This window comes from Monodon monoceros, unplaced genomic scaffold, assembly GCF_005190385.1.
Source record: "Monodon monoceros isolate NGI ecotype Baffin Bay Population unplaced genomic scaffold, NGI_Narwhal_1 Super_Scaffold_2, whole genome shotgun sequence".
NCBI classification, from domain to species: Eukaryota; Metazoa; Chordata; class Mammalia; order Artiodactyla; family Monodontidae; genus Monodon; species Monodon monoceros.
Genome location: NW_021703776.1, coordinates 82,891,454 through 82,906,025, shown reverse-complemented (window position 1 = coordinate 82,906,025; position 14,572 = coordinate 82,891,454). Strand labels below are relative to the sequence as shown.

The 14,572-nt window shown below is 36.3% G+C and overlaps 1 protein-coding gene across 3 annotated transcripts in view; it reads right to left on the bottom strand.

The window, feature by feature from the left end:
- The window catches only part of KLHDC10 (kelch domain containing 10), a 54,984-nt gene that overhangs the window by 26,501 nt on the left and 13,911 nt on the right, over positions 1-14,572 (bottom strand). Inside the window, exon 2 of one of the 3 annotated variants that reach the window (XM_029233376.1) lies at positions 209-295. The exons of the other annotated variants lie outside the window; for them this stretch is intronic. Coding sequence (XP_029089209.1) covers positions 209-295 — 87 coding nt within the window. The remainder of the gene's footprint in view (positions 1-208; positions 296-14,572) is intronic. 3 annotated transcript variants of the gene reach the window in all.

Here is a 14,572-nt window from a genome sequence, read left to right as displayed (position 1 = left end):
AAGTGATTCTAACTTCCTAAAACTTATAATTACAATTCCAACAGTGGTCACTATGAAACACAGGTTTAAAATTAAATTCTAGATTTTCTTTCATCCAATTTTAGCTGTTTAGACAATTTTTTAAAACCAGAGTTTTGAGTTTAGAAAATTCATTCAAAGTTCCCTTTAACCCATACGAAGCACAGATCTCTTGCTAGTTATCACCCACCTCTCAAAAACCTGTTAGGGATCCTTATGATGGGACAGGACTGAATGAAGCGCCTCCTAACTGGGTCCCATCGTATTTTCTTCTTACCTGTTACCACAATTATCAGCAATAAGTCAGACACATACAACACATGGCAAATAATACATAGTAACTGTAGTTATAAAGACAGAAAAACAGGAAACAAAACAATACTTGAATACAGAAAGAAGTGATGTAAAGTAGCATTTAACCCTGTTTCGGAAGTCAAAACAAAATTTAATTAATACATAAGCAGTGATGAAGGTTTTCAACTCATCCCCAAAAGAATAAGAACAATTATGTGCACCATTTTTCAGAATTCTGGTTCAACAGACATGCATTCAATAATCACCAATGCCATCTTGTGGCAAAAATTCACCAGGAGCTTTATAAACAGATTAGAAACGATGACATTTTTACAAGTCAGTGAATGTTAAAAAGGGAGCTCTGACTAAAATTAATTTGGCATAACGTAGGCTCCTGTTCTCTTCCAGGTTTGGTATTCTTTTATCAGTTATATGGTTAAGAGGATAAAACAATGGGCACCATTCTTTAAATATGAAATAAGCTGATCTTGCTATAATTAAAATTGTGTGGTAGCAACCAAATAAAACAAACATTTAATATCATGACACTTCCACTGTGGGGGGAGAAAAAAAAGGAAATTCCTCTGCCTTCACAGGAAGCAAATTAACTGCACATTAACCCCAATTAAAACTTGTTTTCTTACAACATGGAAGAAAAATGCAAAGCATAGAAGTGCTAAATGGGATAATTTTGTCTCTTCCCAAAGGTTTGATAGCTCCCAAAAACAGCTCTTACAAGCAATAAAAACAATTAACACTGGTATAGAATTTAAAGTTTAAAACAGCTTCTACCAGTGTTATCTCATTTGATCCTCACAACAACCCTGTATGGATTCAACAGTCATTTCATTAAGCACCTGCTATGCCTTGAGCCCTAGGCTAGGCTCCACGTAGCCAAAGGAGGATATGACTCCTAGCCTCAAGAACTCATGTGAGGAAGGCAGATGCCTAAACTAATAATTACACTACAGTGAAGTAATTGCTATAACAGGGACTATAAAAACACTTTGAGGAAGATATTATCATCTTAATTTTACAAGTAAGGAAGCTAAAAAAAAATTAAGTGACTTAATGCCAAAGCCAGGAGTCAAGCCTGGGCAGTTTGACTCTTAACACCTGCCTTCTTTCTACTATACCACACTTAACCTGTCTCAAATTCCTTGGAAAGCATATAGTTTTTGGTTTTGGCAATTGGAAATATCTGAGATGTTCATCAGCAAGGTCTGGTCTGTTTACTAGAGCACTTGTACATACAGATACATAAATTCAGTGTAATGAAATAGCATTACCCGCACATGTATACTTAATATTGTGGTGGAGACAGACTCGTGAGCAAGGGAAAGAATTATTTTGCAAAAGAGTTGCAAACGGGTTTATCTATTAATTCTCCAAGTCTTTTAAATCAGTAGTTCCCAAATGCTGGTCTACAGACCACTGGTGGGCTAAGGTGAAGATTCACCAGTCCAACACAAAATGAGAAAAATATGGACAAGGCAATGAGTTTTTAAAAATGCTAAAATGTTCCATTTAAAAGTCTGTCCTTTTTTCAGAAATTAGAAACTTTTTATTAAATATTCTTTTATTTTAAGAGATGAAGATGATAGAAAATGGTACTTGATTTTGTTTTTTAATATTCTTTCTCGGAAAAATAAAAAACTTGCAAGCCTATATGTATCCCCAAAATATACATATATTTAAATTTATAGGTTTATGACATCCAAAGACTGGAGAAGCACAGCTTTAAATCAGTACAATATTTGTTGATCACTCATAAGTCCAACATTGTCAACCACACTATCAAAGGATACATAAGATGTATAAGAAAATTCCCTTGCCCTCAAGAAGTTTATATTCTAATTAGGGAGACAAGACAAACACATAAAACAATTAGATAGCAATACAAGACAGAATATAACAAGTGATTAGCTTAAAATTTGACATTTTTATGTATCAAAAGCATTAAAATGTACATACCCTTTGACCCAGCTATTCCACTTCTAGGAATTTATTCCTAAAGAAATAATCATAGATGCATGGAAAGATGTATGGACAAAGATACACACTACGATATTATTTATAATGGTAAAAAATTAGAAACACTTTCAGTGTCCAATGATAGGGAGATGGTTAAGTATGCTAAATAAACATATTTAAATATATTCATATTCTATGCACCACTAAAAAAAGTACATACAAGAATATTTACTAACATGAGAAAACATTCACAATATATTGCAAATGAAAGGTGCAAGGTACAAAATAGTAGCAGTGCATGATACCATATCAACAAAGAAAAAAGTATATATTCATGAAAAATACAGGCAGGATATACATCAAATTTTAATTGTGGTTATCTTTGGGCAGTTATTATGAGTGATTTTGGTTTTTTCTCCTTAGTGCTGGTGTTTATTTTCCAAGCTTTCTCATTGAGTAGGCATTACTTTTGGACTGGAAAAAAAAACAATACCATATTACTTTAATTTTTTTTGAAGCTATGATAAGAAAATACTATAAAGAAACATACCAAAGTATTAACAGTGGTTATGATTCAGGTTGAGGATTATCACCCCTTTTATATTATCCAAAAATTCTAAGACATATTGTTTTATAATGGAAAAATATAAAACAAATTTAGATAACAGTGAGGGAGTAATACTGAAAATTATTGAACCAAAGTTGTAATCAAAAATCCTTTTTGATGTTTTCTCAGAGCTCTGTCAGACATCTTTGGCCTGCTTTTCTCTCAGCAACCAACATAAGTCTGTCACAGGCATAGGCTAATGTTGACTCTACAGAGGTTATTCACCCAAAGTAGGCACTAAGTTCAGAATCCATATTTTCTTCCTTCAGCCAAAGAGCACAAAACAAGAGAAACCAGCAACATAGCATACATATGCCTCTCCAATTTCATGTAAATATATTCCTGAAAAATATATTTGTTCTTGAAGCTTTAATTTTTATATATTTGAATGCCAATGTTCATTTGTGATTGCTTATACTCTTCAAAACAAAAACCATAATTTTTTCAATCATTTCATCAATATTTTATTTTTTGCTAGCTTTTCAATTTTTCCTTTTTATTTATTTCACTATAAATATGACATAGTCATTGACAGTCAAGATGGTAGGCTGAGCACACTGCAAGCAAGCTCCCCTCTCCCCAAAGCCCCACAAGTAACACAAAAGCCGTTTAAAAAAAAAACACCTAAGGCTTCCCTGGTGGCGCAGTGGTTGAGAGTCCGCCTGCCGATGCAGGGGACGCGGGTTCGTGCCCCGGTTCAGGAAGATCCTACATGCCGCGGAGCGGCTGGTCCCGTGAGCCATGGCCGCTGAGCCTGCACGTCCAGAGCCTGTGCTCCGCAACGGGACAGGCCACAACAGTGAGAGGCCCACATACCGCAAAAAAAAAACACCCCAAAAAAACTATAATCAAAAGAAAGCAAGAAATGGTCTTAGTCAATCACTGAAAGATGTAAGGCTGACAGAATCAGCTTAAAGAAGGAAACCACAGTGCTATACACCCAGAGTAGAGGGCTACTGCAAGTGATCTGAACAGCCCTCAGAGTAAACTAAGCCCAGAGGTGGAAGACAGCAGAAAGAACTGAAATAATTTATGGAATTTACAGCATAACTGGTTAGGGGGTAACATGGAAGTTACAAAGCAGGTCAACCTCTCCCACCATTTACCATTTTGGTTCAAGCATTATAGAACAGAGGTACATAATTTGCTCCTAGATGGGAACAGTGGCATCAAACAAGAAAGGTGTCACTCCCCAGGTAGGAACAATGAGTATAAACCCTTGGATCAGAAAGACAGGACAGAGCCCTGGGTGGATATTAAATCCCAGGAAAAAGAGGGGACAGACACTAAAGAAGTCTGGCAATTGGTACGCTCTATCTCATTGCACATTCCATCTCTACCCACAGTCAGTGGAGACCTGCTGCAATAAACATATGTAACATTCACAGGAAGGCTAACAAGGGCTCTCAAATAAAGGTGAATGAGCACAAAACCAAGACTCAAACATGAAAAAGTTATTAATGTGACAAGCAGAACTCGTACCCAAAGAAAGACAGTTGACAAATTAAATAGAATAAAACCTTAGATTAGGTACAATTACTGTCCTGAGATATGCAAGATGATAATACATTTATTTTAAAAGAAATAAATTGGAACTCTTAGAAGTTAAATTTTGATCATTTAAATAAAAAAACTAATTAAGGACTGAAAAAAATAAAGAACAAATTAGTAATCTAAAAAATGGAGCCAAGAAATGCATCAGAATATGGTATAGAAGGAAAAAGAGGTGGGAAGCATTTTAAGAAGTTAAGATATAAAAGGGGATTAAGCAACTACTATCAAAACGCCACCTGCCTTTTTTGTAGAAACGGACAAGCTAATCTGAAACTTCATACAGAAACACAAGGAAACCAGAAAACCAAAACAATCTTGAAAAAGAACTAAATTGGAAGACTCACATTTCCTGGTGTCAAAACTTACTAAAAAGATGTAGTATTCAAAACTGTAGTCCTGGCATAAGGATAGACATGTATATTAATGGGACAGAAATTGAAGGGTCTACAAGTAAACCCATGTATCTATGGTCAATTGATTTTTTTTTAACATCTTTATTGGAGTATAATTGCTTTACAATGGTGTGTTAGCTTCTGCTTTATAACAAAGTGAATCAGCTATACATATACATATACCCCATAGAATAGACTTATGGTCAATTGATTTTTGACAAGGGTGACAAGATTACTCAACGGGGAAAGCATAGTCTTTTCAACAGATGGCCCTGGGAAAACTAGATATACTTTAAAACCTAGAATTCTGTATCTACTCAAACTCTCAGTCAATTGTGGGAGTGAAATTAAGACTTTTTTTTTTTTGGCTCTGCTACATGGCTTGCAGGATCTTAGTTCCCCGACCAGGGATCAAATCTGTGCCCCCTGCAGTGGAAGTGCAGAGTCCTAATCAGTGGACGGCCAGGGAATTCCCAAGACATTTTTGAATGTACAAGGACACAAAATTTTTGCTTCCCTCAGGGTTCTAGTGAGCGAATTACTCAAAGATATACACCTGGAATTTAAAAAAAATAATCCAAGAATAATAATCAAGGTATAAGAAAAGAGTAAGCAGAGAAATCAGTAAAGTAAGTTTAAATAAGTGCTGACTGGAAAACAAAACAAAACACAAAAGCTTACTAACATTCAAAACTGTAATCTCAGTGATACCGACAGGAGTAATTATGAGGGTAAGAACAAGGGCTGGAGAAGGGAAACCAGGTGAATAGTAAAGTCCTTGTCTTGTTCAGAAGAAAGATATAGAAAGTGATTAATACAGATACTGATAGAAAATATAAATTTAAGTATTATGTAAAAAATTTAAGATGGCTTCACTCCAAACATTTAAAGAAGACACAAATTCTTTCAGAGAATAGAGAAACTCATTTATGAAACTAGTAGAACCCTGATATCAAAGTCTGATAAAGACATTAAAGATCATTACAGGTCAACATCCTTTATAAACATAGGCACAGAAATTCTAAACAAAATATTATCAAATCCAAGTTACATAAAAAGAATAATACATCATGGCCAAGTGAAATTTGTTCCAAAATTGTGAGGCTGTTATAACGTTCAAAAATCAGTATAATTCACCACAAAAACAGAATAAAGAGAAAAACTATGCAATCATCTCAATAAATGCAGAAAAAGCATTTGATAAAATTCAACACCAAGCCAACTGGGGGAAAAAAGAAATTTATGCTTACACAAAACCTTCTACGTAAATGTTCATAGAGGGACTTCCCTGGTGGCGCAGTGGTTAAGAATCCGCCTGCCGATGCAGGGGACACAGGTTTGAGCCCTGGTCCAGGAAGATCCCACATGCCGCAGAACACCTAAGCCCGTGCACCACAACTACTGAGCCCGCGCTCTAGAGCCCGTGCTCCACAACAAGAGAAGCCACAGCAATGAGAAGCCTACGCACTGCAACAAAGAGTAGCCCCCGCTCACCGCAACTAGAGAAAGACCACGTGCAGCAACGAAGACACAACACACCCAAAAATAAATTAATTTTTTTAAAAAGATAAATAAATAAACGTTCATAGAAAGTTCATTCATAATAGCCAAAACCTGGCAACAACCTTCCAATGAATCAGAATGGGTAAATGAACTGTGGTTCATCCATACCATGGCAGACTACTCAGTTATCAATGAACTAACAATTGATGGGGGCAATAACTTGAATGGCTCTCAAGGGAATTATGCTGAATAAAGAAAGCCAATGTCAAAAGGTTGCATGATTCCACTTATATAACATTATTGAAATCACAAAATTATAGAGACGGAGAACAGATTAGTGGTTCCCAGGGGCTTGCCAGGGGGAGGTGGCTATGCCTAAACAAGGGCACATGAGGGGCCCTTGTAAATGGGTCTGTTCCATATCTTGTCTAGGTGGCCATGCAAATCTATACATGTGATAAAATTACACAGAACTCAATACAAACACATGCACAGACACACACACAAATTAATGCATGTAAAACTAATGAAATCTGAGTAAAGTAAGTTGATGGTATCAATGTCAATTTCCTGGTTGTGTTACTGTGCAGTAGTAACAAGATATCATCTGGGAAACTGGATGAAGGGTGTATGAATCTCTCTGTATTATTTCTTACAATTGCATTATAAATCTACAATACCTCAAAGTAAAAAGTATGAAAAATTAAATAAATAAAAAACAAAATGCAGAGAAAAAAAACCTGACTATGTTGATATGGGGCAGGTTGCATTCAAAATGATATATCTGAAACAATTATGAATATTTTAACAATTAGAACTATTGATAGAGAACATGATCTAAGAATTCTGGTTTAGGTGATATGGTCCTAATGCATTATACAATTCAGTATCTATAAAGAATTTCAAAAGAGAAGCAAATTAACACTGTATTCAGAATCACTGCACAGTTGTGCAGACTGCTTACTGCACGAGAGCTCCATGCCAAGTGGCTAAATTGGGACTAAAATCCAGCCTGCACTTTGCTGCCCAATGTACTCACAGAACTATGTCTACATGCACCATGGCACACTTTGGGCTGGCAGTGACCAACTTGTTAAGTGAATGACTTTCTTTTAAACATAAGAGAAATAACATTTATTGAGTATCTATTCCTAGCACTTATATACACTCATTTTTAAATTTCTGCCTTTGCCTTTCAAAATAAGATCTGAACCCATATCTTAGTTCTTCTGTGCTGCTCGTGTATAGAGTATTCCTCAGGAGGCTTCGGTTCTGTCTCAAATCCTTTTTGAAACAAAGTGGTGTATAAATTAATACAAACCAAAATATGAATTACAGTACAATATTGTACTGTGTTATGGCTTAATTAGTCATGGCATTATATATATGTATGTTTATGTGTGTGAAAACAGCTGCATTCCTTAATAAAAATACTGTTCCAAGAACTCATTTAAATCCTCACCACAACTCTTAGATAAAATTATGATCCCCAATTTACAGATGAGAAAACTAAGACATAGAGAGATTAAGTAATTTGACCAAGGTCACTTCGCTAAGTAAGCAAGTAAAAACTCTGGGATTCAAACCCATGCAGTTTGGATCCAAATCACTCTTAACCACTCACAATAATGCTCATAGTCACAATTCAATTTGGCACCTGAAAAAGTATGTCTGACAGAGGCACTTGATAAATACTTATTAAATGAATGAATGAATGAATACTATGGCAGTAATTCTCAACCAAAGGTACACTCTCCCAACTCCCTAAAGAAGTTGCTCTCCTCTCCCAGGATTCTGGTATTATTCTCCATTATACAGTCATCCCTTGGTATCCACTGGGGGTTGGTTCCAGGACCCCCGAGGATACCAAAATCCTAGGATGCTCAAGTCCCTTCTTCTATAACATAGCTAAGTGTTTCCACACAACCTACTCGCACATTCTCCAGTATACTTTAAATCCTCTCTAGATTACTTATAATACCTAATACAATGTAAATGCTATGTAAGTAGTTGTAAATACAATGTAAATGATCTGTAAATAGCTGCTGGAGTGCAGCAAATTCAATTTTTGCTATTTGGAACTTTTATTTTCCTCAAATATTTTTGATCCGAGGTTGGCTGAATCCATGAATACGGAACCCGCGGATACAAAGAGCCAACGGTATCATTATACTGCCACTTAATTAAGAATAAAAACCAGGGACTTCCCTGGTGGCACAGTGGATAGGACTCCACGCTCCCAATGCAGGGGCCCTGGGTTCGATCCCTGGTCAGGGAACTAGATCCCACATGCATGCCACAACTAAGAGTTTGCATGCTACAACTAAGGAGCCTGTGTGCTACGACTAAGGAGCTGGCGAGCTGCAGCTAAGGAGCTGACAAGCCTCAACTAAGGAGCCCATATGCCACAACTAAGGAGCCCGTAAGCCACAACTAAGACCTGGTGCAACCAAATAAATAAATAAATAAATATTTTTTTAAAAAAGGAATAAAAACCATAGTAAGTCATAGCCTATCACAGACTTCTTTCCTCCTATAAAAATGAAGTAATCACAGCACACTGAGAGACATCTTCAAACCTTAAGATATTCTTGTCATTTTGGTTTATATCATTAGTTATTAAAGTATGACTTTACTGAAAAAACAGCCTTGTAGGGTGAGTAGTTTTGTCTTTGGGGGAGGGAGAGAGCACAGGAGGAGTTGTATCAGGCTCAAACTGTTCCAAAAGGCAGATGTGATACTGAAACCACTGTTCATAAATGACTGAATTCTAAGTTATACTATCCTTCCTTAGAAATAGTAAAAACAAAAGAGGCTAAAAATTTTACAGATTAAAAATTAATCAAAAAGTATTATAATTCATAAACCTATGTTAGATTAAAATATTAAATCGGGACTAACAAACAAAAATTCTAGGAATACTCCTGACTTAAAATAGCGCCATCACATTCCTAATGTTTATGAATGGCTGCCAAGACTTTGAAATAAAGTTTTAAATAAAAACCCCACCCTTTGGGACCAGTTTCATCTTTTGATAGGAAGAATTAACTATAAACACACCACAAACTATATGTATACTAGATGGTCTCTAAAGCTCTAAAAATTCTACAATTTTCAGTGGAATCAAAAATGCTCTAAGAATCTTAGAACTTACCCAGTGCAATGGTTCCTGAGATGCTGACTAGATGGCTCGTTGCAAGCTTATTAAAAAATATAAAAATAAAAACAAAAACAAAAAAAGCAGATTACCAGGTCCATCCCAGTAGGTCTGGTATATTAACTTTGGTAGGGAATCGGGTTCTATTGAGACTAATAAGAATTATTGGCTCTCTTCCCAGAAAAATGCACATATATGCTCACAATTTTACATATGATATAATCCTCTGAAGACTATTCACAGACTTGTGAATTGAGGGACTCCAAGTTAAAAAAATTAAAAGAATTTAACCCACAATGTTATAATTGTTTTCAAAGGGTAGTTAAATGGAAGAAGGAATAACCTTTTCCATATTCTACCAGAAGACACAACTGGGAGAAACTCATAAAGTTGCGGCTGAATTTAAGGCAACAATTAGAGCCAACAAATAATCTGACAGCTCTCTCCACAAATAGGCAGCCCATTAATTTAAGAGGTCAAAATAAGTAGACCTCTTTAAAATAGAGGTTAAAAAAAAAAGATTAGAGGTATTGTGGAAAGGATTCCCACACTGGGTAGAAGATAAGGCAAGATGACTTCCAATGTCTTTTTCAATTTTATGATTCTAAGGAATTTTAGAAGAGGGGAAAAGGGAAAAATAAAAAGTCAATCTTAAAACTTTTTTTTTTACTCCTTATAGGTTGTTTTCCACATTTAAGATTAAAAGAAAAAGTCTGCATTTGCGCTCTATGTTACCTGTGTCGATGTGCCTGTCTTCTTTATTTTTTAATTGAAGTATAGTTGATTCACAATGTTGTGTTAATGTGTGCCTGTCTTGAAATGTAAACCACAGCCAAAGGATCTGTTTTTCTTAATTCAATATTGCCTCCTTCCTTTTTATCTCAAGCAGAACTTCATTAACAAGCAAACAAAAAAAGCGTATAGAATATATCCTACAACCCTAGAAAATAACCCAATCAGTTTCTTTACTAACAACTATGTATTTGAATCTTAATTATACTGAAATAAAAATTTATAGTAATAATTCACTCAAAGAGCCAGACTATATTATTTGATCTTTTCTTGTTCCTGGATTTCTTGTACTCTATAACTTGAGTTTCCAGAGAATAACCTCTCTCCCCAAAAACATCCCTGAGAGACAGAGAAAAAAAAAAAGACTATATACTGGGTGAGTATAGATGTAGGAGATTAAATATGGAAAATAGATTTTTAAATCAATACATTTTGGCAAAGCCTACTGATCTAAAATTTTGCAACCTCCCTCCTTTAAGGAGCACCAAAGATGGGTAGCTCTTTAGAGGTACAGAGTCCACGCTCTTTCTGCAAGTGAAACTGAGAAACTAAAGAGAAGGAAATCCATAAATTCTAATAGTTAAATGAATGTATCCAGAAATGTCATTTATTACTTTTACTATGCATTCTGTTCCTTGATTAAGACTAGAAAAGTGATCAGTTTTGAAAGTGAAGACACAGCTGTTCTATATGAACTCACTTTCCCTTCTCTCAGGTAGCCATTTTCTGTTGGCAACTGCAGTGTCTTCCTAAAAAAATACCTAGACTTGACCAAAGGCAATGAGAACTTGTGTTGGACTAAATCTGGCAAAAAGCAACAAAACATTCACTAAATAACAAAATTTTAATACCAGATATTTTTAAGAACTGTTTTTAAAAGTCCAATATTTAGAAACAAGCTATCCTGAGAAACTGATAGTAATCCTGTTATGTAAAAAGCAGAGGAGCCAATAAGAACATCTTAAATGCAAAACTAAAAGATGCCAGATATGAATATAGCCAAAGTACACATGATTTCTAGTAAGACATTTGCATGAAGCATTATATTCAGAAATAACAGCTATTCTTTTTTTTTTTTTTTTTTGTGGTACACGGGCCTCTCACTGTTGTGGCCTCTCCCGTTGCGGAGCACAGGCTCCGGACGCACAGGCTCTGCGGCCATGGCTCAAGGGCCTAGCTGCTCCGCAGCATGTGGGTCTTCCCAGACCGGGGCACAAACCCACGTCCCCTGTATTGGCAGGCGGACTCTCAACCACTGCACCACCAGGGAAGCCCCTGGAAATAACAACTATTTTTACTCAGAAACAAAAATTTCACAAGAACATTTACATTGAAGCATTTTTTCTATAAGTGCACAGATCAGTTTTGGACTTAAAATCATAATTGAAAAGATTTTGATGTAGCTTTAAGAAGTTATTTCTCTCCCTGAGTGGTTTTCTCAGTGTTTTCTTTTGTATATGCACGTTATTAAAGCTAAATACATTACCTCTTTCTAAGGTACACAGTTCACATTATAAAATTCATATTCCTGCATCAAGTTTGTGTGTTTGTGTGTGTTTTAAGGAATTTATTTTATGTGACACCCAGATATTTGCGGTTGGCTTTGGTTTGATCAATTACACATCTGATTCAAATTAACTGAGTTGACAGTTTGCTGATGAAACCATATAGCAAGAACTACTGTGGGTAAAAAGGGAAACAACTTTTTCAAAAAGTACCTTTCAACTCCAATGACTATCTACCTCATTTTTTTTTTGGCTTAATTACTTCTAATTTCACTATCCAGTCTTACAGACAAACTCAATGATCAAGCTTGGAGCAAATGCACTGACAGTATAGCATATATTAAAAGCAAGAGTATTAGATCGAGCTGAATTCTAAATGCAACAGGAAGCCACTAAGGATTCTGATCTTGGAAGCAATAATAGTTATGCTTTGGGGAGATTAATCTTGTTTCCGTATATAGAATGAAATAGGAAGACTGAGAATGACAAAAACATTACAGGTTTCCCCTGTTATCCTAAAGTAGAGTGTTCCTAATGAAACATTTCCTAAGTCGAAATGGTGTAATGCACAGAAGCAATTACCTTAATTACCTTTGTGCTAACCAATGCACAAAATAAACCCTGAAAAAGCACGGATGCTCGCAGACACAGTACAAAGCTATACAGCTCGATGCTGAGATGATGAGTACAGTTCCCAGGGAAGGAGCTTGGCGAGGCCACTCACGCTGCTTGGGGTGCACCCTGCCTCTATAACAGCTAGCTGCAAAACAAACGCTGAACCAAGTTTTGCTTTTCACCTTTTTTTTATAAAAGTGAAAATCCTCTTCAGATTTCTTTCAGTTAGTGAAAACAGATACTCTCTTAAAAATGAAGTGGCGTGGGCTTCCCTGGTGGTGCAGTGGTTGAGAGTCCACCTGCCGATGCAGGGGACGTGGGTTCGTGCCCCGGTCCGGGAAGATCCCACATGCGGCGGAGTGGCTGGGCCTGTGAGCCATGGCCACTGAGCCTGCGCGTCCAGATGTGTCCGCAACGGGAGAGGCCACAACAGTGAGAAGCCCGCGTACCAACAAAAAAAAAAAAAAAAAAAAAAGAAAGAAATGAAGTGGCATAAAGCAAACTTTGTAAAAGCAGGGGATACCTGTATTAATATAGTCCTATTTGAGGCAGTGAAGGCCTGAACTACAGCAGAACTGGGAAAGACAGGCAACAGAGACGAGGATGGCACAGTGGTTAAAAGCATGGACTTTGGAACCATCCTGCTGTATCCAAATCCTGGCTCTGTCCCTTGCTAGCTATATGGCCTTGGACAACGTCTTATCCTCTGGGTCTCAGCTTCTTTCTCTATGAAAAGGGGACGATAACATTACCTACTCCTCATTAGGTTATGAATAAATGTTTATGAAAGTGCTTAGCTAAGAATATTATTTGGGGATAAAGCACAAGGACTTAAAGACTAGCTGGATGGGAAAGCTGAGTAACATAAAGAGATAAACTATAAGTGTGAGTTTTTTAATTCTGTAACTTAAAGAAAATTTTAAAAACACAGATACTATGGGCTTCCTCAGTGGCGCAATTGGTTGAGAGTCCGCCTGCCAATGCAGGGGACACAGGTTCATGCCCCGGTCCGGGAAGATCCCACATGCTGCAGAGCGGCTAGGCCCGTGAGCCATGGCCACTGAGCCTGCGCGTCTGGAGCCTGTGCTCCGCAACGGGAGAGGCCACAACAGTGAGAGGCCCGCGTACTGAAAAAAAAAAAAACAAAAAAAAAACCAGAAAACACAGATACTAAAGGGTAAGTTGGCAATATTTATCACTATGCATTGCACAATGCTTTTAAAGAGTAAAAGACCAGAGACAATTTAAATATCTGTCAATTGTGTGGCTGGCACCTTGCTGTACACCTGAAACTAAAACATCATTGTGAATCAACTATACACCAATAAATTTTTTTTTTAATTTGTGTGGCTGGTAAATTAGTGTACATCCATACAATGCAATACTTTCAGCCATTAAGAAGAAGCAGATCAATCTAAATGCGCTAATATAGAACAGTCAGTCCCCAGAATATATTTTCACTAAAAAGAAAAAAAAGAGGAAAAAAGGGCAGGTTCAGAAAGAATACTTTATGTTCTACTCTAATTCGTTTAAAAATAAAGTCGACATACACCTATATGCATGTATATGCGAATTCTAATTCTGTCAAGATACACCAGAAACTAACAGATGATACCTCTGGGGAGAGACTAGAGAATCAAGGATGTACGGAGAAAAGAGATTTTTGTCTCCCTGGTATACAATTTGATTTTATCATGTGTATGCAGTGTTTTTTAGTTTAAAAAATATTAATGAAAAAACAATGACAGGCAGGGAAGGTTGAGTTCAATAGTAAGAAATCATATTTACATATTTAAGTGAACATAATTTTATGTGTTCTACAAGTTTGCCCAGTATAGATTCTGGTAACAGTCTAATGATCTGGGGGTTCAAAGACACTAAAGCCTTTTTTTAAAAAAGATGGTCTTAAAAATAGCTCAGGGAGAATAAACAAAATGAACCTTAAAAAGTATACAGGCTATTAAAAACTAGGCTGCATTTCAAAATTCTAAATTTTTATGTCAGTTTGTGATCTGAAATTCTGAATATGGTTTCCCATGTTACATATAGTTAGTAAGTCTCTAGGCCACCCCACAAAAGCCTACTATACCGACAATGATAACTACAGTACTGCAGTAATAGCAGTACAGAGTCCACCATTTTAAAATCTTATTTTACTCAA